The following is a 25,863-nucleotide window of genomic DNA, read 5'->3' as shown; positions in this document are numbered from 1 at the left end:
TTCATATTTATCATTGTTTTATTACGTTCTCTTTTCATATTTATCATTATCTAATGAAGCTTTCTTTCTTTTCATATTTATCATTGTTTTATAACATTCTCATTCTTTTGATATCTATCATTGTTTTATGACATTTTCTTACTTTTGATATATATCATTGTTTTATATGATTCTTTTTCTTTCACATTTTTCATTGTTTTATGAAACTTTCTTTCTTTATATATTTATTATTGTTGTATGACATTCTCTTTCTTTACATATTTATCATTGTTTTATGAAACTTTCTTTCTTTTTATATTTATCATTGTTTTATGAAACTTTCTTTCTTTTCATATTTATCCTGTTTTTTGACATTCTCTTTCTCTTCATATTATAATTGTTTTATTACGTTTCTCTTTCTCTTCATATTTATCATTGTTTTTGAAACTTTCTTTCTTTTCATATTTATCATTGTTTTTATTTAATTCTGTTTCTTTTGATATTTTGCATTGTTTTATAGCATTCTCTTTCTCTTCATATTTATCATTGTTTTATGGCATTCTCATTTTTTGATATTTATCATTGTGTTATGACATTTTCTTTCTCTTCATATTTATCATTGTTTTATAGATTATCTTTCTATTCATATTTATCATTGTTTGATTTAATTCTTTGTCTCTTCATATTTATCACTGTTTTATATAATTCTATTTCTTTTCATATTTGTCATTGTATAATGAAATTCTCATAATAATAGTAAATGTCCTCTTAGTATTGCAATAAAAGCAAATTTAACAGAAATTGTCAAATACTTAGTTGAACATGGTGCCAATGTTAACATGAAACTTATTCTCTTTCTTTTGATATTTAGTATCATTTTAAATCATTCTATTTCTCTTCATATATATCATTGTTTAATTGCGTCCTCCTTCTTTTCATATTTATCATTGTTTAATAGAATTTTCATTCTTTTCATATTTATCATTGTTTTATGAAATTCTCTTTCTTATGATATTTATCGTTGTTTTATAGAATTCTCGTCCTCTTCATATTTATCATTGTTTTTTACATTCTCTTTCTTATGATATTTATCATTGTTTTATAGAATTCCCCTTCTTTTGATATTTGTCATTGTTATATGAAATTCTCTCTCTCTTTATATTTATAATTGTTTTATATGATTCTCTTTCTCTTAATAATTATCATTGTTTTATGAAACTTTCTTTCTTTTCATATTTATCATTGTTTAATGAAATTCTCACAATGTTAATGAATGCCCTCTTAGTATTGCAATAAAAGCAAATTCAACAGAAATTGTCAAATACTTAGTTGAACATGGTGCTAATTTCAACGTGAAACTTATTCTCTTTCTTTTGATATTTCTCATTGTTTTATAAAATTCTCTTTCTTTTCACTTTTCTCATTATTTCATTGCATTTTCTTTCTCTTCATATTTATCATTGTTTCATTGCATTTTCTTTCTCTTCATATTTATCATCATTTTTTCATATTCTTTTTCTTTTCATATCTATCATTATCTTATGGAATTCTCTTTCTTTTCATATTTATCAATGCTTTTTCTTTTCATATTCATCACTGTTTTATAGAACTCTCTTTCTTTTCATATTTATCACTATTTTGTATATTTCTCTTTCTTTTCATATTTATCATTGTTCTATCAAATTCTTTTCCATTTCATACTTGTCATTATTTTATGTCATTCCATTTCTTTTCATATTTATCATTGTTTTTTCACATTCTCTTCCTTTTGATATTTGTCATTATTTTATGACATTCTCTTTATTTTGATATTTTTCATTGTTTAATGTAATTCTCATTCTTTTCATATTTATCATTGTTTTATTACATTTTCTTTCTTTTCATATTTATCATTGTTTTATAAAATTTTATTTCTCTTCATATTTGTCATTGTTTTATAGAATTCTCAATCTCTTCATATTTATCGTTGTTCTATATATTTCTCTTTTGTTTCATATTTTTTATTGTTTTATAGAATTTTCATTCTCTTCATATTTATCATTGTTTTATTACACACTCTCTCTCATCATATTTATCATTGTTTTATAAGATTCTATTTCTTTTCATATTTATAATATTTTTATAAAATACTCTTTACTTTCACAATTATCATTGTTTTATTACATTCATAAAATGTTAATGAATGCCCTCTTAGTATTGCAATAAAAGCAAATTCAACAGAAGTCGTCAAATACTTAGTTGAGCATGGTGCTACGAATATCCAATAATTCTTTTTCTCGTTGTTCTATGTTAAAATGATATAGTAATACTCGCATTATTTAAGAATAAATATTCCACATCAATAATTTAATGTTCATTCGCCGTGTTAGCACACTCAATTTGAAGAAAGTAACTTTTTTTTAGGGAGAAATAATCATAACACTAATCAAATATCTTTCTCACTGTTGGGGTTGTTGTTCTTTTTGTATTACTATTTGATGAATTTAATTTTGGAATTGTCATTTCTCATCTGTAAATGTTGGAAATCATAGTTTGAATGTATTCCTTTCGGCCATTATTTGGTGATAAGTTAACAAGATTGACTAAATCGTTCAAAATTTGTATAAATTGCGAAGGAGTATATTTAAGTAGAATCGGTAAACAACAGGAGAAGAACAAAGAATACAATGTTTATTGTGATTTTAAACCCAACAATTTGAGTATTGATTTGGCTAGATTTAAGTAAACCGATCAAACAACTGATTAATTCGATGAATTGTTTAATAGACTCAACTGTTTTTATGATCTTATTTGAGTGAATATCATTGCATAATTGTTAAGATCGCAAAAGTTTTTTCATACGTTTTGTTCTTTCTGATGATTTTTGAGATTGCCGTTTTTCAATATCAATTTTTTGAGTATGGATTATTGTCATCTTAAAAAGTAATAAAATTATCATAATTATCTTTAGGGGTGCACTTACAATCCTATGACAAGACCTTCAATTCAGATGTTTAAGATTAATTTTCAATGGCTCTTCACATCAGTTGTCAAAAAATTGAATTAAAGTCAGATGGGCGTAAGTGCACCCTTAAAAGTGATAAAATTATCGTTGTCATCTTTAAGATTAATATTATTGTCTAAAAAAGTGATAAAATTATCAATGTCGTCTAAAAAATTGATTTTCAAAATTTATGAAACATTGTTATTTATTAAATAAGTATGATTTGGGATCTAAATATAGAAAGAAAATCAAAACCGTCTATGTTCATTCAATATACAAACTAATCAAATATGATTGATTCAAAGAAATATATGCCTCACATGATTATAAAAAAATATCTTATGCATCATTTCCTTTAAATATCGAATTTACAAAGTCATATTTGAAACATGCGAAATATATTTAATAAACTCACTTAATTATATCTCATATAATCTTTATACTCCTTTAAAATCAGTTCAAAAATCATTTTTCATTGAAAAAAAAAGGAAATTTCTTAATTTTCACAGAAAAACACTAAAACTAGATGGTATTTGCTAACAAACATACAAAGTTCATATAAATACTAATAAGCAAACGAATCTAAATTAAAATGAAAAAAAATAAATTTCAAATCAAAAAATTAAATTAAAAAATGGATAAGTAATATAGTGTATATTGATCAAAATATGAAGCCTATTGTATTCGATGTAGTTATATAAAAAAGGAAAAATTAATTAAAAAAATCGTGATTTGTTTGGTCTACATGCGAAGATGTAGAACCCTATGAAACACAGTCGTTGTTCTGGTTTCATATATCGACCTGGATTGACATCAAGGTCGATTATTGGGTCAAACCCAAATCACTTTTGAACAAAGTGATACCATGCTTTTTGAAGCATTTCAAACATATTTATTTACCATGTTGGTTCGGCGTGCTTCTTCTTCTTTTCAACTGTCCACTCGAACTTACGAAGGCGGCCCAAGCAGTACATTGTAGCCTTCTTGCAGGACTGGCAGGTGAATCTAAGAGAGATCTTCTTGGATGTCTTCTTAGAACGACGAAGAATTGGCTTAACACGGCCACCGAAACCCTTTTGCTTACGATCGTAACGACGGCGACCGAGAGCGGAGTGGCGCTCTTCACCACGTGATGCTTGGGATACCTTGCACATTGTGTGCTTCTTGCAGAACTTGCAGAAGAACTTCTTAGTCTTTGGATGATGAACCATGAAAAAAAAGGATGTGTAAACTAACCGTCAACCGATGGACGAACGATCGGTTTTTCTGAATTTTTTTTTCTCGGAAGTTCTTGAGTTTTTTTACCAGACAAATTAGACTTATTAAAGATGGCTACTAGTCCTTTTTACAAAGACACTTGAATCTCAACTTGAAACCTGATTATTCAGCAAAGTTGCGTAACTTCATAAAAATCTCACATTTTATAAAAAATACACATAATTTTTATAAGTTTTATTCTTTTCGTGTTCATCCCTAATTATGTGTTCTTTTGAATTTTGCAAATATCCACAACTCATTCAAAAAAGGGAAAAAAAAGTATCATGATAATAACTGAAATTTTTACTACTTTTTCTTTATCGCCTCCTATACATTAGATATTTTTTATGAGGATTAGGTTCATCACTAAATTTGGATATACTTTCTATAGAACAATTTTCTATTTTAAAATGATGAAAATCATTAAAATCGGAAATTTCTTTTTTATTAGTGTATATAACTTTCCCTGCATTACTTGAGACTGACTGTGAATCAACATATGAATCTGAAATAGTCAAATTATGACCTGCATTTTTATTGATATGAAACATATACTTTGCAATGTTATTTAAAAATATGCAGTGATCAACATTAGTTGTGGTACTACAAATAAATAAAACTATGTCATTGCCTGTTCCGCAGTTATTTTCAATTACATTGCAATAAGAAACTGTTTGTGTTACTCTATAATCATTACTCCAAAAAAAAGTGATTTACTATCAGTTTGGTTGTTTCCTCTGAATGTTGAGAAATTACATGTACCTGAACTTCCATAAAGAGAACTGCCATATGATGATCTTATATTGCATTTGTTGTTTGTGCTATTGATATTGGAAATACGTATATCACCTTCATCATTTTCAAATGTATAACTTCCTATTGATTCATTTTCTCCGCAATTAGAAACAGAAACATCAAGTGCATAGTTTTTATATGATGGGCGAGCTTCAGTCCATTGTCTAAATTCCATGAAAGAATTTCTTGCTATTGATTTAAAATAACACGTTCATTTTTGTACAAATTGTCCTTCTTGATTGCATACATAGAAAACTGATCCACCACCATCATTATCTGAAGCGGAATAACATCTGCTAAAACTGGAATCTTCAAGTAATGTGCAAATACTGTTTGTTCTTTTGATGTAAATTGCACCATTTTCTTTGCATTCTTCAAAAATACAATAAAAAATGTAATAATTATTAGAACTTGTTGTATCTGAGAATGATGTTCCATTCTGTGTCTGTATAACTTTGGTTTTATCACCAAAATAGTCTTCCCAACTAGATCTGAGTTCAATGTTAGTTCTTGTGATCATCCTCTAAATGTATTAGCGATTTATTCAAGAATTCCGTGTGGTGATGAAAATTTTTTGCTTTGTAAGGTGTTTTTTGTTGGAATAAAAAACGACTCAAAAATAAAACATCGTTACGATAGACACGGTTTGGTCGAAGAAAAGCCTCATCAAAATGTCTAACCAAAATCTCACAAAATCTCAGCTCAAGAAATTAAAAGCCAAGCAGGAAACTGAGGCTATCAACGCCAAACGTAGAGCTATGCGTGAAGCTGAAGAAACAGAGGATTTACTTGCAATTATTCCAATGTTCAAGGCTTATAAGAAAAACGGTCTTGATATCACAGTTAAATCTCACAAGCATGCTCCAGAAGAACTTAAGACATGGATCTTTGAGCTTACAAAGTCCTGCATGCAAAACTATTATGAAAATGGCAATGGATGGGATGATAAGATCAAGAATACAGAGCTCTTTGAGGACAGAGCCAGATATTTAATTGCCTACGATGGTGAAAAACCAATTGGCTTCGTTCACTTCCGTTTCGAATATGATCAAAATGAATATATCTTATACTTCTACGAGATCCATATTGAAGAAGCATACAGAAACAAAGGTCTCGGTAAGTTCCTTGTCCAAGCATGCGAATTCATTGCTCTCAAGAACAAAGTTGAATTGGTCATGTGCACACTCTTCAAAGAGAACGGTGGCTCTGTCAAATTCTTCGCTGGACTTAACTACAGACCACATCCATCATCCCCAGAGATGATTGACCCTGCTGACGGCGTTGAAGCTTATTACCAAGTTCTTTGGAAGCCACTCATCAAGAAACAGTAACTTTAACTGATTATTTATAGATTAATAAAATAGAAAGATTATTATTTATTACTAAATTTATGCATCTTTTGAATACGAGACAAAAATCACCAAAATGACTGAAAATGCAAGTTAAGGATAGAATTTACTGAGTTTGCAGGGATACTTGATAGTTGTAACTTCAATTGGTACAATAGTAATGAATTTCTTGAATTGGAGATGTTGTAGAGTTGTCGATTCTCCCCATTGAACATATAATCTTTTTATCCTAATTAAAATATGCCTGTTCTTATAAATATGACGCTCAAAACGCTAAAAAACTCGAAGGCAGGAATGATTTTTCCATGAAAATATCGGAATTTGGTATTTTAAATACGAAAATTACTAATACTTTCTTATGTGATAGCAAATTCATCAACATGGAAGTGATACATGTCGTTTACAAATTGACCACACAACTGGAACTACGATACAATCGATTTTTACGGGGAAATATAATTCTGAACATATATTTATTCATATTCTACAGAATATCTTAATGCCGCCAAAATTACTCATTTTCCTCTCAATTAAAATTTGTAAACTTCTCAAAAATGGCGCGCCAAGGAAATTCACTTTTGGCGCACAATTTTTATTTCCGACAATGCAAGTAGGACGTATTGAGGTTGTCGTTGGACCAATGTTCGCTGGAAAGACTACAGAGATGCTTCGCCGCATAGACAGAGCAGAGCTTGGCCGCAGACGCTGTGTTGTCATGAAATACGATAAGGACCAAAGGTACTCAACCGACAAAGTATCAACACATGATCAATATATGCATGATGCCATCCCATGCAATGAGCTCATGCCTCACTTTAACGAATGTTTGGCTTACGAAACAATTGGCATCGATGAAGGCCAGTTCTTCCCCGATGTTGTAGAGTTTTCAGAGAAGCTCGCAAACTATGGCAAGACAGTGATTGTCGCTGCCCTTGATGGAACCTTCCAGAGGAAGCCGTTTGGCAGTGTCCTCGAATTGATGGCCAAATGTGAGTCTCTCACTAAACTTACAGCTGTCTGCTGCAAGACTGGTGGAGAGGCTGCTTTCAGTAAGCGTACTGTTAACTCAGATTCCATTGAGCTCATCGGTGGCGCTGAATCATACACAGCTGCTTCAAGAAGTGCATTCTTCGGAACAAATACATCTGGTGAGATCCATCTTACTGTTGGACCAGTTAAGAGCGGTAAGACTACTGAACTCCTTCGTGTTTTGAACAGATACGTAATTGCAGGACGTAAAGTTGTCTGCATTCGTCCAGAAGATGTAGTTGATCACCACAATCCTAAGTTTGAGATGAAGCTCGTCAGAGATCTTCCAGATATTGCTTCACTTAGCAATTACGATGTAATTGGTATTGACGAAGCTCAGAAGTTCAAAAACCTTGCTGATTGGGCAGATGAGCTTGCTAACAGCGGCAAGATTGTCATGGTCTCTGCTGTCGATGGCGATGAACAGCACCATGCCTATCCAGGAATAATTGAATTGTTCCCACGCTGCGAAAAGGTTATGAAACTTGATTCAGTCTGCCCACTTACTGGTCTTCCAGCTCCATTCTCTGCTGTTATTGATGGAATCAGAATGATCCCGATTTCTCGTCTCGGAATAATGTACCAGCAATCACTTGGACTTGCACTCACAGCTGCACATTAAGAATAATACTTGTTTAAAAATAAAAATTACTCTAATACGATCTTTACTCATTTGATGAAACTTATAATTTTGTTTTTCAATGATGTAGAATAAGCTTTTAATATGATAGATTACGTTCAAACATGTATGATCTCTTGTTTGTATAGATCTCTCATCGCAATCTTTTATTCAATTCAACTCTAACTTAGTCTAGAGTTTTTTCTACAAGGAATTCTGCAACATCCTCATAGAGGAAAATCGTGTGATATTAAAAGTCTTCATTGTTATTGTATTGATATCGGATTGTGAGGAAAATGTGTTTTTTGACTGTTCCCTATTGAAACCAAAAACATTAGAATTTCTTGAGTTGCATTGAAATAAGAAGTTGAAATATGTTTTTGTTATAATTGGTCATATAAAATAAACGTCTTGTTATCAAAAAAATTGAAGGAAGGAAGTAGTTTTGGTTTTGTTCTTTTAATTATTATGACAATATGATTCTAAATTTATTTCCAGGATTGATGAACCACAAAAATTGTCAAGAAAAGTTTCAGAAATAAATTGAATGGACGCGCGCCCAAGGAGGGAGAGGCGATACTCTCAGCAAACAGGTTCTGGGATCAAGCTTTCTAACTCGTTAGGTACAAGCTTAATCTTACCACCAAGTACTGGCAGAAGCAATACAAAATTATCAAATTCACTATCAAATCAAAGAAAAAGTCAAGTAATTTTCGGATTAACAAAAGAAATCCAAGCTGCACAGCAAGAAGCGTCTATTATCATACCTGTAAGTCATCAACCGCAAACAGAGCCAACACCAACTCAAAAAGATCAAAATAAACAAAAAGGAATTGAGTTATTCGACGACTTTCTAGATCTCACACATCAAATGGATACCATTGATGCCCTTAAAACGCTATTATCTCAGCATTTCAGCACCAAAAACGTCTATGTTTTTGAATACGCAGGATCTTCAGGTGTTTTATATTGCCAATACGCTAACAAAGTCATGCCTTGCACCACTGGTCTCCTTGGATATTCCTATCTCAACAGACAAATAATTTTTGATAACAGTCCTTGGACAAATCAATATTATGATAAGCAATACGATGACAAGTTCTGTCCTATTGACTCCAAAGTCTTCATTTTACCTCTATTTAACTCATTCAGAGAGATGAAATACGTTATTTACATAATTCGCGATAAATTTGGCGAACCTTTTAATAATTTTGATATGCAGATTGCTGTATCATTTCAAAACTGCTTCCATCACTTCTCAGAATACCTTAGTTCGAATCATTACGTAAATATTGAGACAATTTCAGAAGCATTCAGAATTATGGAAATCGGACAATTCCTAGTTCTTTACCAACGCAGTATGAAAAAGCTTTTCAACTGCAAAACAGCAGAAATTTGGAAATTTGATGAAGATAAGCAAAAAATCACTCTTTATAGTTCCAAAGTACAAAACATTGATCGTGATAAAGCTGGCATTGTCGGAGTTTCTCTTTTCTCTCACCAACTTGTAAATTCTCATATTCAGAAACTTGTGAGTAGTTACAACCCAGATGTTGATGGTACAGAAGACCAACCAATTCTATCTTTCCCTTATCAGTCCAAGAAGATGAAAACTTGGTATTCATTTGTTTTCCGCGCAAAAATCGATTGTCCGGTCTTTACATCGAACGATGAAGCCAATATCAGACAGTTGGCCCCATATATTATCATTGCGTTCGAAAATGATGAAGAATTTGAACAGACCAAATCCCAAAATACAGGAACGACTTCAATTAGGAACAGATCGTCTGGATCATTCATTGAGGTTGCCGAAAAACTTCGTGGCCCTTCAGATAAATTGACCAGTTACGTAATAGATCAAATTCAAAGTCAATGTTGTGCGACAAAAGTAATTCTTTTGCAGTGCGATAATGAGAGAGGCCAATTATATACATTTGTTGATGGTAAAAGGTTCGAAATGACCATGAGATCTGGAATTGCCGGAAAAACTTACTTAACTGGCCAAGTTTACAACATAGGAAACGTTCTAGATGATCCAGAATTCGATTCTTCCTTTGATAATATGATGAACTTCAAGACTCTTTCAGTTTTGTCGATTCCAATATTTGATCAACGGAAAAATGTCATCGGAGTTGTCCAATTATTGAACAGAAAAGACAATAGACCATTTTCTAATGACGATATTAACATCGCTACTTCATTCCTCTCTGTTTACGGCGTTGTAAGTGATAATTGGTTTTTGTACAAGCAGGAACAGACAACAGAAGGCAGGAACACAATTATCATGAGGTCTGTTTCACGTGTTTCCCGTGGTTCTACCAATCTTCCTGAAGTATTAAACGGAATATTGCAAGAAGTCAAAGCAGAACTCAATGCAGAGAGGTTCTACGTATACGTCAAGGACAATATTGAAGACCACCTCAATTTGTTCACTACAGATGTTGAAGAAAACGTTCCTCCGCACATTCCAAAGGCAACCTTACCGAATATCTCCAGAATTACTAACGATGCACAAAACGATAAGATGTTTTCGGCCATTTTGGATAACGCCACAAACACAAAAACCAATTCCTTCATTTCTACTCCGATGTACAGATTAGATGGCAAATTTATTGGAGTAATACAGATCTGCAATGCTCCTCATGGCTTTGACATAAAAGATCTAAGACTTCTACAGGTAATTGGAGCCATTTGCACCCATCCAATTGAAGTAAAAGATTTATCTCAAGAAGCAGTCAAAGGAGAGATGCAAACAACCATGTCAAAGTTCATTTCGGAGACAGAAATGAATGAATTCTCTATCCCTCATATGCTTGTTTACTCAAAACAAGAAGATACAGAGGCAAATAACTTGGAATTCGCTTCTTACATGTGGGATTACGATACAACATTTAAAGTTGTGTTCGCAGTATTCAACCAATTCAATTTAATGAAGAAATTCCAAATAACTGCGTCAACTTTATTTAATTTCATTTTCGAAGCACGTTCTGAGTTCCAAATTGTTCCATTCCATAATTTCTACCTAGCAATAGACCAACTACAGTTCCTAAATATACTTATCAATGAAGGAAACTTAGAAAGAATATTACAACCGACAGAATTCTTAGCGTTGATCATTGCCACTCTCTGTCATGATATGGGTCATGATGGTGTTGACAATAAGTACTTAAGAGAGACAAACAGCCCAATTTTCGCAGCATTTCCTGAATATCCAAATGAAAACCACCATTTCGTCATCCTTATTGAGGTTATTAAGCGAAGTGGTTTGTTCAACAATATAAATCTTCAGGATACAACTGCTATTTGGGGAGTAATTCGAGATTTAATTTTATCTTCCAACTGTGATCCGAAAGAACTTCAAAAAGAAACGAACGAGATCGTTATGAATGGTCCTCCCGACATGCAAAACCCAAGAACAAGAAAAGTTTTGATGAGATTGCTTGTAAATATCTGTGACTGGTCATACTCCATGAGATCATGGGATGTATGTGATAAATGGTCGTTTAACCTGTTCGCTGAGCATTTCATGCAAGGAGATCTGATGACAGAGCTTGGATTGAAGCCGGATGAGCACTATCTACGCGGTAAACCAGTAGAAAAGCAGAAAGAAACTGTTTGGTGTATAGAAGAAGAACTAATAAGACTGACAACGTTAATTAGTAAAATTGTACCAGATTTCCAGTTCTTAGAGGTTGCTGCCCTCAGAAACATTGATAGGAGAAAAGAAAGATATATTAAGGGTGCACCCGTATGTACGTTTATTTGAGAGGAGGAGGATTACCCTCTCAATTTTGAGGGATTCGTTAGTTTATTTTCTCGATGAATATGCAATAAAATTTGATTTTTACCTTATCAATATACTTCATATAATATACACATGTTCATGTAAAAACTTTTTTCCAAAATCCTCAGGAATTAAGGGATTTTTGAATTTTAAGAAATTTTTTTCGAATTTTTTCGAAAAAAAAATATTTTCACAACAGCCTTAACGGCTAAGATTTAGGAACAATGTTAAGTATCAAAAAGAAAGGAGGTCTGATATAGACAACATATATCGTTGAAGGTTGAAAAAATCTCTAATATTTGAGCCCAAAATTTCAAATTTTAATTTTTTGAAAAAAGAGGCCACCCGTATGTACGTTTATTTGAGAGGAGGATTATATTTTTGAAAGGGTGAAACATTATGAATATGTTAATTATATAATAATATGTATTATTATAAAAAAGAAAAATAAAGCACGTTAAAATTTTTCTTTCTTGATTTTTTACAAAATCTACTTAGAATTATGCAAAATATGACTAAATAATTATAAATTTCAAGTTAAATTTTAATTTTGATAAATAATTTAAATTTCAAAATATCAAGTTCAGTTCGACTATGTATGTAGTAATTCCTCAATAAAGTGCCAAAACCCTATTAAAATATATGAACATTTTCAACATTTTAATGTTTTTATTTAAAAATTTGATGGAATATGAGCTTCAAACAATTATTATGTAAATAAAAATAATTAAATATATGTATTTATTCGTATTACAACCGTAGTAAGTCGATTCTTCCTTTCTTCTACTGAGATTTGAATTTGATTTCGAATTGTAAAGAGATTCAAAGGGAAAATACTAGCGGATAAAAACTACCTCCATGAAAGGGTCAGAATGGAGTCAAGTTGTATTTTTTGATATTTTTTGCTTTTCGAGCCTAAATAGGTAGCCAAGATAATGCCTAAAAATAAGGTTCTAAATTCTGAAGTTTACATGATCCTCTCGTGTGCACCCTTAATGGTAAGTAATTTATGTTTAAATAAATATATTTGTGTGATATTACGCGATTAACAACCAAAAATGATTTTTACATGCTACTGTTAATCAAAAGAATCAGCTTTCGAATAATGTAGTAATGAGGTTTTTGAAAATTTCATCAGATCAAAATTAAGATATTCCCAATATTTACTTAGGTTTCTGTATGTTGCGATTAGGTATATTTCATAAAACAAATTATTTGGTTGCTTGGCCATATGTCTTATTTTCCACTTTTCTCAAAAAAAATTCAATACATATTGAAAATTCATTATTTTCGTTGCATAACCAAACAATGAAGGTGTCTATCACTGCGCCCGATGGTCCACGTATCTTCAAAAGCAAGAAGGAATATCCCCATCCCATGCTAAAAGCATTCCAAATAAGAATTGCTCACCTTTTCAAAATTCCTTATAAGAGAGAAGACTACAGAAGCAGAAGCAATACCATAAATTGGCTTCTCCAGGATGGTAGATGGAACCAATATAAACATTTGTACCGTTACGTCGAATTTAGAGATCCAGAGATCTTCTTTACTGGTCCTCTTATGTTTGGCAAATCTGAAGGCGGACACCGTGTTTATGATAATGGAACGATTTCAGACCTCTTCGTTCATCCAGATCCAACGAAAGAAGGAGGAATCCGCCGTCGTGCTCCAAAAACATATAGAAAGGAGCAGGAGAATCATGTGGATTCACCTATCGAAAGTCCACAGTCTGAACCTCCAGCAACTCAAGAACGGCCATCTGTTTTGGATTCCTCGTCAGATAACGATTTCAACGAATTCGTTAATCCTGACGATCAGCCAACCACTGGCTCTTCATTTACTGAAAATCAGCCAACCACTGGCTCTCCAATCATTGAAGATCAGTTCAACACTGACTTTTCATTCATTGAAGATCAGTTATCTAATTCTGATCTTCATTTCCCCGATAACCCATTTTAGGGCCTTTTTCGCTTATAGATTTCCAGGTGACTATGTCCTGTATTAATTACAGCGCTTGTAACCTGGGAGTTTATTTGTCAATTAGGCCTTCATTTTTCAACTCAAGTAAAATTGAAATTCTCACCCGATCAATAGGGTGTCCGGAAAATACCCTTGGCGGCAAGAAAAACCCCTTGGTAAGTACAAAGGAAGCATAATTTGGACAAAATAAATTATGCAATGATATAAGGTCGCCAAAAAAAGTGCGGAAATTAAAAACCGCAGTTTGAGTACTTTCTGAGAGTCTGTTTGTCAGAAAGTATGCATTTGTAAACTTTCTGACACTAAAATTTTTTGGTCCTTTCAAAGTTTTTGACAATGTCAAAAAGTATACATCGGGGCTCACAATTTTCCTCTCAAACGGCGGTTTTTAAAAAACGCTCAATTTTTCATCGACCTTATACATGGTATGTATATTATATATTAATTTTTGGATTTCATAAAAATATATCTCATCCTGAAATACGAAAAATTTTTGACAGATTTTTTTCACAAAAAAATCAATTTTTAAACGTAATCGAAAATTTTGTAGATTACGATTATTTTCCATTGAAAAATTATCACTAAAAAACTTTAAAAAATTAACTTTTATTCCAATTATTATCAACTTTACCCATTCTCAGCAATGTCCGCATATCACGACACGATTTAACTCAACAACCTTCCACTGAAAAGATTCTCCAAAAACATCGAAACATGAAGAGTGTGATGGACTGGTTCTTTGGTAATGAATCACAAGTTCCTGAAGAGAACTCTCAACGTGTAATTTTGATATTGATCTCTGCAGGATTCAAAAATGACTATTGCTCTATCTTTATTACAAGTGTTTAAATTGTGCTTTTAGTAAATTTACTATGAGATGATGGTTATATTAGAATGATCTAGAGATGATGCGCTTTTGATTATATTAACTCATGGAGTAAATATATGAAAATGTTAGTAATAGGTATAGAAGAATGGATTATTACTTTTGCCGGCGTATGTTATGGCTATATATAGAACTAAATGATATGGTTTTGAGAGAAATTAAATATTTAAAAACTTCGAATTATTAAAGAAATAAGCATAATATCCCTTAGGAAGAGTGACCTCTTTAAATGCATTTATCAATCCGAATGATTGGTTATAAAAAGTTGAAATTTAATTTTTTTTTTTTCAAAAAAAGGTAATTTAATAAATATATATAAGTTTGTTTATTTATTGTTTGACTTTAAATATCTTTGGAATGAAATCGGTCAATTTATCGAAATTAGGTAACTTAGAAATAAGATACTCCACAATTGGATTTGACAATCCCAGAGCGTTCAAACCGCCAATTGCAGGTATCTTTGTTCCCAATCTATCCTTTACATCTTTGCTTAGTGCTGTCCAAGGTGCTGTTGGTGTGAAACCCTGGTATTTATATTCAGGGTGGTCGATACAAGTAATTTCAAATAGAGGAGTATTTCCTCCATTGTCAATAATTGTTGCTCTCCAGAGGCATTTCTTCTTTGCTTCTACAGGTGAATAATAGAGCTTCACGTATGTGTAATTTGCAGGGAAAATGTATCTTTGCGTGTGCCATTTCGGTCTGTCGTAAACAATGTATCCGATGTTTTCAAGTCTGGCTCCTGCAGCAACTTCCAAAGGAAAAGTAACATTTCCTTGCATGACTTGAAGGAGAACTTTGTTTCTTGAAGTAACAATGTATTCGTTAGATGTTTGTTTTTCTTCAGGTTCTTCTTCTTTTTGTTCGATTTCTTGAGAATTCTTCTTTTCTTCCTTTTCAGATTTTTCTGTTGAAGATCCAGAACTTTCGTTTTCTGACTCTGATTCTGAAGATTCGGAAGAAGATTCTGATGATGAAGATGTTGGTAAATCAGGCATATCATCATCAGAAGAAGATTCAGAAGATTCATCTTTATTTCTTCTGTTGTTTCTTCTCTTCTTTTTATTGTTTTCTTCTTTATTTTGTGTTGAAGAACTTTCTGTTTTTCCTTGTGTATTTGCTGTTGGATTTTGTTGTTTAAGTTTCCTTTCTTGTTCTCTTTTACGTCTCTGTTCTCTTCTCTGGTCCGCGTAATGGTCCTTTTCTTCTGGCTCGTTCTTGTACTTCGCGTAGATTGCGTTGATTCTTCTGATGTTTCTGTATTCAGTTACTAAACATTCAGGCAATGTTTCCATGTGTGCGAACATTGCTTTAAATGGATCTTCTTTCAAAATCTGGCTTGGAGATCCGAAACCTCTTTCGGCGAATCTCTTGAAGAAGAGCATTTCCATTTTACTTGTGAATTCCGATGGAAGTTCTCTTCTATCCATTGCAGCTTCGATTTTACTGACAAAAACATCATCTGACAAAGTATTCAGCATTTCTCGGAGTTGATCTAATGCTTGAACGTGTTTAACAATTCTCAAAGCAGTTGCAGGAGCTATTTCTCCATCACTTACTTTCTCGACTTTCTTTCCTTCCGCTTTATTCTTGTTGCATTGTTCCATGAAAGATTCCAAGTAATCTCTGACTTCATCAACTGATTTGTCACTCCATCCAAGAGTCAATCTCAAGGCCGCGTAATCGCATTCTCCGTTTGCATCTCTTCTTATTCCATCCTTCATTAGATGGAGTCTCAATTTGTCTTTGTCTGCTTTAGTCCATTGAGAATGAACACCTGTATCAACAAAGACTTTCTTCGATTTCTTCTTCGAGTTTTGCTGGTTTTTGTCTTTCTCTGGTTTCATGACTCTTCCAATTGCTTCTCCGAGTTTGTTCAGTCTGTCCGTGTAATACGATCTCTGTACATCTTCTCCATCTTGTGTAACAAACATTTGGCTGATCATTGGGTCTTCGTCCATCAAAAACAAGTCGTAATTTCCAAAACCGTATTTGACAGTTGCGAAAACCAATGCTTTGTCTAAATCTTCATTCCATCCAATGAATGGCTCTTCTCCTGTTGGTCCCCAGTCTTCCAACTCGTGGTATGTCTTCACAAGTTTCAGTTTCTCGTTGAAAAGATAGAGCATTTCAACTCTTTTCAGGTAAATGTTGTTGATCTTTTTCAGGGAACTTCTGAAACTTGAAGTTGCCCAGACACCTTTTTCGAAGAATTTCGTGTTCTTCTCGTTTGTTAAGAGCTTTCTCGCGTGGTAATATGAGCCACCACCTCTTGTGTTCCTAATAAAGAAGGATAACAATACCTGGCCGATGTCTTTCATCACTTCACCTGTGACTCTGATTCCGGCCAATTTAGAGATTTCGTCACCACCGAAAATGGACTTTCCTGTGAGGTATCTGACGGATTGGTTGATCTCTCTGACTGTCCATTCGCGGTCTGTTGTGGTATCTGGGTCGATCTTGACTTCGTTTGGAAGATTTTCGAGAATGAGTTCCCAGAAATTGATTCCTTCGAACTCATCTTCGAGGAAACCTTCTTTCCTGTAATCCCCTGATTCACCTTTTATAAGATCAATGATGTTTACGGATGGTTCAGGTTGGTATGCGCATAATACGCATCTTCTAGCGATCGGTTCGATCTTTGTTTCATCTAAACCTTGAATATTATAGTATGCGAACCTACGCAACTCGGTTTCCATGCATTCCATGCACTCGAGTTTGTAAGCTTTCGAAATTGTCGATTGAGAATTCATCGCAAGGCGTAATGTTGAGATCACAGAGTTAGCATCTCCATCAATGACCACAACAGTGCTAACTAATGCGCATACATGCGGTAAGAATTGGTAATCAAGAGATAATTTATTGTAACTTTGATCGCAAATGAGGACATTTGACTCAGACATGGTCAGTTCTGTTGATGCAGGAGTGATTCTGTGATAAGAATAGTTGTTTAAGTCACAATAATCCTCAAGCATATCAGCAACTGAGTTAAACTCGGTCATTAACAAGATCTTTTGATCAGAAAGCATCATATCTTTGATGAGGAATGTAGTAACCATCAGTTTGGTCGATGCATCCAAATATGAGTTCAAATTATAATATTCACGATACGGAATAATAAATGGATGGGTCAAAATTCTGTAAATTGTTTGGCAGAGGGGTTTGAAAGAGCCCTTGAGGATCTGCTCTCTATGGTTATTAAGCGCTGTGAGGATTTCATCCTTCTGGACTTGACAAAGAGGACAATTTACAACTCTAAAGTTCATTTTCGGAATTGTTGTCTCTTTTGTCTGTGTTCTACGTGTTGCGGCATGGAGAATCTGCTGTTTAACTGCACGTGCTGAGTCAAGAACATCTGGTTCAATGATTGTTTTCAAAGTATCGCTCTGTAAAACATCCAAGATTTTCGTGATTTCGCATGTACGAGTTCTGAGGCGACTGGTGGTGATGGAAACAATTGGACCTGAATGTGTTAATGTTTTCGCCATGCATCTGTTCGGTCCATCTGTTACAATGGATGCAAATTTGAATGCATTCAAAAGTTCAATGTCTTTCTTCATAACTTCGGGACTTGTAAGGAGTATATGGAATCCATATGTTGATCCTTCAGAATTGAACTCTAAATCGCGGATTTTCTTGCGGATTTCTTTTGATCCTGTGTAAATAACTGTTGTAAGGTTTTTGATGCGCCTGAGATCTTGGTTCCACGCATTTAGTTGATTCTGTGGAAATACAGCAAGGAATGGACCCTTTACGCCGTATTTTGTGTATAAAATTTCGAAATAAGCGCAAATTGAAAGTCTGTAGTTCTGTTCGAGTTCTGCATAAAGCTCTGTTGGCATGTTCTCGTAGAAGTTAGATAAGAGAATGTTAACAGCTGGAAGGTAATGTAATTGAAAATATTCGATTTCATAAGGAAATTCTGTTTCAATTGCTGGCGGTTGATCTAATTTCTTAAGTTCTTCAGATCTTACAGGGAATGAAGCGGATTTTCTTGTATTATACTCTTCAATATCTTCATCATCGATATTTGATTCTTCAGTAATCTGGTCATATCCGAGATTTAGCCATTTGACTAAGTATTTTTCGCCTTTCTTCTGTAAAATTCGATCGACTTTGCAGTAATCTGGATCAAAATACGGTTCTGCTGTTGAAACTGGGTTATTTTTAGATATTTTTGATATCATTGCGGCACCTTCTTTGTAAGATCCAACTTTCTTGTCACTAACCCACTTGACTTCCTTGTAAGATTTGTTGATAAATTTGATAAGGTATTCTACTTTATTATTATCCTTTCGGATACCGACAATACGCTCGTATGGGCACTCAGCTGAATCGTCTTCTGAGTAATCGCTGCTACTGCTTCGATTATTCGGCTTTTGTCGGCCCATGATAAATATACTGACTTCTATTATGCAGAAACAAGATTATTCTTAACAATATTGTTTCGTATTGAAAATAATTGTATTTCCAGATAGAAATTCATATCTTAGAGATGTTGTAAATTATTTCTCTTCACCTCGTTGTCGAGGGAACTTTATTAGATAAATCTGAAATGCTTTTATGATTTAAAAGATAATGCACTTAAGATTGCTATTAATATTTCACGAAATAAAATTTGTTCGCATGATTGAAAACTCTGAAAGTATCAGAATAAGATTTAAAGTGGATATTATACATCTATATTGTGTGGAAGTTAGGATTATATATATTTTGCATCATAAAAACTTATTACAGGCTGATTCGGATTTGCATTCTACATATTAATAATGATAATATCAATAGTATTGGTTTATATTTAAAAATAAATATAAAATAGTTTATAACATCTCAATAATGACGCTATTTCCTCCACCACCGCCATTGCAAAGCGCGGCGCAGCCTCTCTTGAGGCCACGATGCTTTAAAGCGGCGATAAGTGTTGTAACAATACGAATTCCTGAGCATCCAAGCGGATGTCCCATAGCAACGGCACCTCCGAGAATATTTACTTTTTCCTCAGAGATTCCGAGTCCTTTTATAAGCATCAAGGGAACAGAAGCGAATGCTTCATTGAATTCCCAAAGGTCAATATCATCTGTTGAAAGTTTTGCCCTTGATAATGCAATTTTTACTGCTTCAAGGGGAGCAAGTGGAAATTCTGATGGATCTACACCAGCTTCACCATAGGAAATGATTTTCGCTATTGGTTTGAGGTTGTGTTCCTTTGCAAACTCAGAAGAGCAAATTGCAACTGCTGCAGCACCATCAGAAATTGATGATGCATTAGCAGCAGTTATTGTTCCTGTTGGAGAGAATGCTGGTTTAAGTTGAGGAACTTTCTCACGGCGTAATTTCAAAATTGACTCATCCATTTTATATTCGCCTGATGAAGTTTTGATTGGAACGTTTTGTTCATCAAAAGCATGTTCTTCCCAAGCTTTAGTGGCACGATCGAATGATTGAATGGCAAAACGATCTTGATCTTCACGTGAAATTCCTTGTTTTTCATTTAATACATCAACAAGCTGTCCCATCATTTGATTATACTTAGCATCCCAAAGTCCATCATTGATCAAGCTATCAATCGCAGAGAAATTTCCAAGTCTATAGCCATTTCTGGAATTTTGTAATAGATGAGGACATCTAGACATATTTTCAAAGCCACCAATCATAACTGCTTGAGAATCACCTGCTTTTATTTCCAATACGCCTAATTGCAATGCTTTCATCGATGAGCAGCAAACTTTATTAATTAATGTACATGGAGTTGTAACAGGAAAACCAGCAGCAAGTGCGGCTTGTTTGGCCGGATTTTGGCCGATTCCGGCTGAAACAACGTTACCTATATATATTGAATTAAATTGTTCAATTGCAATTCCTGATTTTTCAGCACAAGCCTTCATAGCAGCTGCACATAGTTCAGTACCTGATATTCCGGAGAGACTTCCATTAAATGCACCAAGTGGGGTACGGACGTCTGCGACAATATAGATTTCAGACATATTTTATGAAAATAATTCAATTAATTGAAAACCTTACAATAAAATTTGTAAACAGACACTTTTTTAAATTCCTCTGAAATTTTGAAAGCATTCACGCACTTTGATTCCTGATTGGATTATTTTTCTGTGTATGTATCTCGTAGCCGTGATTTTTATTTTGCCGGAAATTTTAATCCACCCCCTATGAAAAAAAAAATCTGCATCGAGTGTCAATTTTATTCAAAATCATTCGAAATCCAACATTTTCCTTGTAAAATGCATTGTGATCCTGAAATTCGATTACGAAATCATATTTCTATTGAACAAGAAGTGAGTTGAAAAATTTCTAACGTCGATTTGACAAAAATATTTAGCCGGCAGCTGAAAAAATTGACAATCACTTAATGTCGAAACCTCGTCGTGGTATCGTTCAAGCTGTTATTGATGGCTGCACACTCATAGTCAAGTTTGTTGATGAACCAAGCAAACCAGTTGAAGCCGTTTTGCTCGATTTCATTACAGCTCCAAAGCTTGGATCAAACGATGGCGTTCGCCCAGATGAGCCAGACGCTTGGAACTCATTCGACTTCCTTCGTAAGCTTACACTCGGCAAGAGAGTCTTAATTTATCCAGCAAATACAAAAGGCGACATTTTCCGTAACCATCCTAACTTTGGCCGCATTCCAGGATTCCCAGGTCGTGCTGAGCTTGTTGATAAGGGCAACATGGATGTTGGTATGGCCGTCGTAGAGAGTGGCTGGGGCAAAGTTAAGAATGAAAGATCACAAGATGACTACGCACAGCAATTACTTACCCTCCAGACAGCTGCCTCCGATGAATCTCGTGGCATGTGGACAGCCAGTGGCCTTGTTCGTAAGCTTCCAGCTCCATATGATCCAGATGACCTTCTCAAGAGAAAGGAATTCGAAGGTATCATCGAATCAGTTCAGAATGGTTCTACATACTCTGTCATTCTTCTTCCAAACTTCGAAGTTATCTCCCTCCAGCTCGCAGGTATGAAATGCCCAGGAGCTCGCCGCGAAATGCCAGATCCATTCGGCTTAGAAGCCAAGCAGTTCGCAGAAGCTCGTCTCCTCCAACGTGGCGTTAAGGTTACAATCCACCAAGCCCAGGAAAGATCTACTAAAAACGACATCTTCATTGGCCAGATTGTTCACCCACAAGGAGGCGATATCGCACTCTTCCTTCTCAAGGAAGGTCTCGGCCAGGTCTTCAATCCAACAATTAGCCTCATTCCACGCGGAGAAGAATACCGTGCTGCAGAAACAGAAGCAAAGAAGGCTCGCAAGAACCTCTGGAAGAGCTTCGATGTCTCTACACTCAAGTCCGGACGCGTTGAAGGCAAGGTTGTCAGAATTTCCGGTTCATCCTGCCTCGAAATCGAAACAGTCACAGGAAACATCGAAAAGGTCTACCTCTCTAGCTGCAAGGTTCCTTTGTTCAACCCTGTTGGCCAGACAGAACCACTCGGTTTCGAAGCCCGTGAATTTGTTCGTAAATTAACAATCGGCGAGAAGGCTATCGCACTCATTGATTACACAGTAGAGACTCAGTCACGTGGAACAAACGCTACAGAGCCAAGACACTTCGCTACAGTCTACATTGGATCCAAATGTGTCCAAGAAGAGCTTGTTGCCCAAGGCCTTGCTACAGTTTTCACATCCAGAAACAACAAGCCATCAGACCGTATCGACAGCATGATGCGTGCTGAAGATGATGCCAAATCAAAGAGAATTGGCCTCCACGCAACAAAGCTTCCAAACGCTGCAGCCTTCAACGATCTTTCCAACAAGCCAAACCGCCAGAAATCCGTTCCATACCTCCACTACCTCGAGAATAAGAATCTCAACGGTGTTATCGAATACTTCGCCTCATCTACACGCGCTGTCATCCTTATTCCAGAGCAGTCATGCATCATCCGCATGAACCTCCTCGGCGTCATCGGAAACGACCCAACAGAGAGAATCGGAAACAAGGCTCTCCAGTACATGAACGACAACTTCCTTCTCAGAGACTGCATTGTCAACGTACGCGATGCAGACAAGTACGGCTGCTTCAATGGCTGCCTCACAGCTGTTGTCGGAAAGAAGCAGATCTGCCTCGAATACGACCTCGTCCGCAAGGGATTCGCCGAGCTCCACACAACAATCTCCCGCCATCCAAAGCGCACAGAGATTTCCGAAGCTCTCGAAGAAGCCAAGGATGAAAAGGTCGGAATGTGGGGAGACGAAACAAGAATCCAGAAGGCCCTCATCCCAGACAAGGTCTACGAAGTCAACGTTACAGAAGTTTGGGATCCAGTTACAGTTGTTATCCAGATTCAATCAGAAGAGCTCGCCAAGATCAACAAGGGACTTGTCCAGGCCAGACAGGCTGTCGGCAAGCTCATGAAGGGCGATCTCGTCGCAGTCATCTACGAAAGAAAGCTTTACAGAGGCAGAATCCTCGAAGTCGAAGATCAGCGCGCCAAAGTTGAATTCATCGAACTTTGCATCAACGATACAATACCAATTGCAGATCTCAGAACGTTACCAGAAGAACTTACAAAGATTCCACCACAGGCCATGTCAATCAGACTCGGTGGCTGCAAGGCATTCAACTTCAACAACCAAGACTTCGAAGAGGAGGCAAAGGATTACGTATGGTCATTATGCGATGGCCAGACACTTTACGCTCATTTCATGTACGACGACAGATCCGCTCCAGATCCAGACGTTCTCCTTACAGATGGACCAAGCCCAGAAAATGGCTCCGTCAACTCAATGGTCCTCTCTAAGGGCTACGCTAGATTCAACAATATCCCTGTTTCTAAGTCTCTTGAACCAGTCATGGAAAGACTCGATACAATCGAATCTGCTGCCCGCGATAAGAAGGTCGGCGCTTGGGTATTTGGAAATGTCGGTGATGATGACGATGATGAAGACGAATATTAAATGCTTTTTAGATTTTTGAACATTCCTCCATCTTTTATAAATATGCATATTAAATTTATATATAAAAGATTCGTTTTTTTAACATTAATCATAAAAAATTCTAAAAAATATAATAAAAATATTATGAAGAAATTGATATTTTTGAGAAATTTTGATAAAAATGATAAATATGGTAATAATAATCCCTTTTTGTAGTTTTAGTTTTTGAAAACAAATGATAAATTCTTCCAAAATTTATTTGAATTTTAAATTTTGATTAATTTTTTATTATTTCTTCAATTCATTTTTTCGATTTTGAAAAAAATTTGGAAACAACAATCTATTGCATTCATCATATATGATCACATAAAAGCTTAATTTATATCTTAAATAGAAAAAGCATCAAATATTTCATAATAATTTTTTAAATATTAATATAGGAGAGCTTTATTTGCGAATACTATGCCGCTTCTTTAATGCTAATAATCTGTTGGCCTTTTGGTGCTTTCAAAAAACGGTCACAAAAAAATTCTCTTTCATATTTAGTAAAAAAGACGAAATACTTTAATAAAGTAGTAACAGAAACATTGTGTTTACATACATGTATATTTTATTTAGTTAAATTGTCTTGAAAAGTAGTCAGCTAAACGATAAACAACTTGGAGAATTAAAGCCATTCCCACAAGTAGCTGAGCAATAAATGGAATCTTGAATGCACTGAAAATGATGCCAGATGCGATCATCAAAAGAGTTTTGATGATATAAAATCTGTAAGCTGCAGCTTCTCCAGGAGTTTCAACTTGAATCAAGTATGTACCCAATATAGCAACAAATATTTGAATGAGAGGTACTATACTTGTGTATCTGTATTTTCCGAAGAATAAAATTGAAACAGCAAGGGCAAATACACCAAATTCGAGGACACTTGGGTATCTGTCCCATTCCTTTACGTATAATTGCATGTTTCGTACGTATGGCCTGACCAAGTTGACTGATTCTGGATTTTGAGTGGTTAAGTATCGATGCATGAAAGCTGCTGGTAAAAATACGATATAAGATGTGAAGAGAAGTAACATGACCTCAACTACCATCTTTGGCTTTGAGCCTTTTACAGCACCTAACCTTGAAATCGAAGAAATAAAGATAGACATGTACATTCCGAGGACAACACCAAGGTAGTTCATGCTAACAAATAAAACAATGACGGAAAGTGTTGCTGCAACAATATAAAAGCCAAACCATTGTAATCCATAAGGATTAACATATAAAACTTTCTGAGATACGTAAAATGCACCGAGCACGACAATAGATGTAACGGCATAGACTGAGTTTTGCGAGGCAAAAGAGAATGAAGATTCAGATAATTCGGCTAAAATCGAAATAGAAACAGCAAAAAAGAGGGAACCACGGCATTTAAGAATAACAAATGCCATTACAACATAAATAACAGGGGAAATTATTACATGAAAATCAGATGTTTGAGAATTAATAAAAACCGTAAAACTTTGCTCATAATAAGTAGGTTGTTGGTATAAATCTCGAGTTAATCCAGGCACCAACTTTAATACAATGCCAATAGCATAGATAAACGGAATAAGTAAAACTTTTTTGATCGTTTCCATGCTTTGATTCGTCATTTTATCCATAGCTTTCATGAAAGCTTCGCGTTCTTCTTCATTCATTGTTTCTTCCTCATCGTATTGTACTCTGGTTGAGGGAGTTTTTGTAATCTTAGATTTTCCCATTGAAATTTAAAGCACTTTTTTTGTAAAGTGTAAAATGGCAAATCGACACTTTTCTTATCGAACTTGAAGATATGCTATCCATCATTCTGTTCTTTCAAAGATATAAACCTTAATCACTTTCTATCAGATTGAATATTATAATTTGGAAAAAATCATTAAGTTACACCAATCACATTTTAATATGCATTGCTCTTCTTTAAGAAAAACACATTTGGTTCATACATAATTTAGATATCAATAATATGAGCTTCACTATAAGCATAGTCGATCTAATTAAATATTTTTCTTCACTTTTCATGGAAATATTGTCGTTTTGAACATCTGCACTTTTGATAAGAGAATATTGGATCATTGTAGGTAGAAAATCATAAATAAATGAACAGTTTGTTGAAAATTCATTTGATTTTAAATGTAAACTATTGAAAATTATTTGATTTTGAGGATAATGACTTCACGCCGATATTCGGTGAAAACAACTAAGCGATCATTATTCCAAACAAAACTTTTTAATTATGATGCTTACCAGCAATGAAGCTGAATAATTGCATTCAAATTATTATC

The 25,863-nt window shown here is 34.4% G+C and overlaps 9 protein-coding genes across 9 annotated transcripts, besides 2 other annotated features; 5 read left to right on the top strand and 4 right to left on the bottom strand.

Annotated features, from left to right (window-relative positions):
• Positions 1-2,929: 2,929 nt before the first annotated feature.
• Positions 2,930-3,049: a mobile genetic element.
• Positions 3,050-3,503: 454 nt separating this feature from the next.
• On the bottom strand, positions 3,504-4,183 carry TVAGG3_0983860 (structural constituent of ribosome; the record flags this gene model as incomplete). The annotated part of the gene is made up of 1 exon (XM_001579430.1): positions 3,859-4,173. The coding sequence occupies one exon, from the start codon at positions 4,171-4,173 to the stop codon at positions 3,859-3,861; it is 315 nt and encodes a 104-aa protein (XP_001579480.1).
• A 1,486-nt stretch (positions 4,184-5,669) lies between these two features.
• Positions 5,670-6,373, top strand: TVAGG3_0983850 (H2A histone acetyltransferase protein; the record flags this gene model as incomplete). Its single annotated transcript, XM_001579431.2, has 1 exon — positions 5,686-6,345. One exon carries the CDS (start codon positions 5,686-5,688, stop codon positions 6,343-6,345), a length of 660 nt encoding a protein of 219 aa, XP_001579481.1.
• Positions 6,374-6,930: 557 nt separating this feature from the next.
• On the top strand, positions 6,931-8,064 carry TVAGG3_0983840 (thymidine kinase protein; the record flags this gene model as incomplete). The annotated part of the gene is made up of 1 exon (XM_001579432.1): positions 6,968-8,014. One exon carries the CDS (start codon positions 6,968-6,970, stop codon positions 8,012-8,014), a length of 1,047 nt encoding a protein of 348 aa, XP_001579482.1.
• A 494-nt stretch (positions 8,065-8,558) lies between these two features.
• On the top strand, positions 8,559-11,777 carry TVAGG3_0983830 (3',5'-cyclic-nucleotide phosphodiesterase protein; the record flags this gene model as incomplete). Its single annotated transcript, XM_001579433.2, has 1 exon — positions 8,559-11,777. The coding sequence occupies one exon, from the start codon at positions 8,559-8,561 to the stop codon at positions 11,775-11,777; it is 3,219 nt and encodes a 1,072-aa protein (XP_001579483.1).
• Positions 11,750-12,787: a mobile genetic element.
• A 314-nt stretch (positions 12,788-13,101) lies between these two features.
• Positions 13,102-14,436, top strand: TVAGG3_0983810 (uncharacterized protein; the record flags this gene model as incomplete). The annotated part of the gene is made up of 1 exon (XM_001579434.1): positions 13,104-13,754. One exon carries the CDS (start codon positions 13,104-13,106, stop codon positions 13,752-13,754), a length of 651 nt encoding a protein of 216 aa, XP_001579484.1.
• A 545-nt stretch (positions 14,437-14,981) lies between these two features.
• Positions 14,982-19,070, bottom strand: TVAGG3_0983800 (helicase protein; the record flags this gene model as incomplete). The annotated part of the gene is made up of 1 exon (XM_001579435.1): positions 14,991-19,052. The coding sequence occupies one exon, from the start codon at positions 19,050-19,052 to the stop codon at positions 14,991-14,993; it is 4,062 nt and encodes a 1,353-aa protein (XP_001579485.1).
• A 216-nt stretch (positions 19,071-19,286) lies between these two features.
• Positions 19,287-20,645, bottom strand: TVAGG3_0983790 (acetyl-CoA C-acyltransferase family; the record flags this gene model as incomplete). Its single annotated transcript, XM_001579436.1, has 1 exon — positions 19,482-20,645. The coding sequence occupies one exon, from the start codon at positions 20,643-20,645 to the stop codon at positions 19,482-19,484; it is 1,164 nt and encodes a 387-aa protein (XP_001579486.1).
• A 354-nt stretch (positions 20,646-20,999) lies between these two features.
• Positions 21,000-23,597, top strand: TVAGG3_0983780 (EBNA2 binding protein P100 family; the record flags this gene model as incomplete). The annotated part of the gene is made up of 1 exon (XM_001579437.1): positions 21,029-23,578. The coding sequence occupies one exon, from the start codon at positions 21,029-21,031 to the stop codon at positions 23,576-23,578; it is 2,550 nt and encodes an 849-aa protein (XP_001579487.1).
• A 407-nt stretch (positions 23,598-24,004) lies between these two features.
• Positions 24,005-25,302, bottom strand: TVAGG3_0983770 (uncharacterized protein; the record flags this gene model as incomplete). The annotated part of the gene is made up of 1 exon (XM_001579438.1): positions 24,172-25,302. The coding sequence occupies one exon, from the start codon at positions 25,300-25,302 to the stop codon at positions 24,172-24,174; it is 1,131 nt and encodes a 376-aa protein (XP_001579488.1).
• Positions 25,303-25,863: the final 561 nt, after the last annotated feature.

The sequence above is a fragment of the Trichomonas vaginalis genome, chromosome I, assembly GCF_026262505.1.
Source record: "Trichomonas vaginalis G3 chromosome I, whole genome shotgun sequence".
Lineage (NCBI taxonomy): Eukaryota > Parabasalia > Trichomonadida > Trichomonadidae > Trichomonas > Trichomonas vaginalis.
Note: the sequence above shows the minus strand (reverse complement) of the source record. Positions and strands in the feature narration are given on the sequence as shown.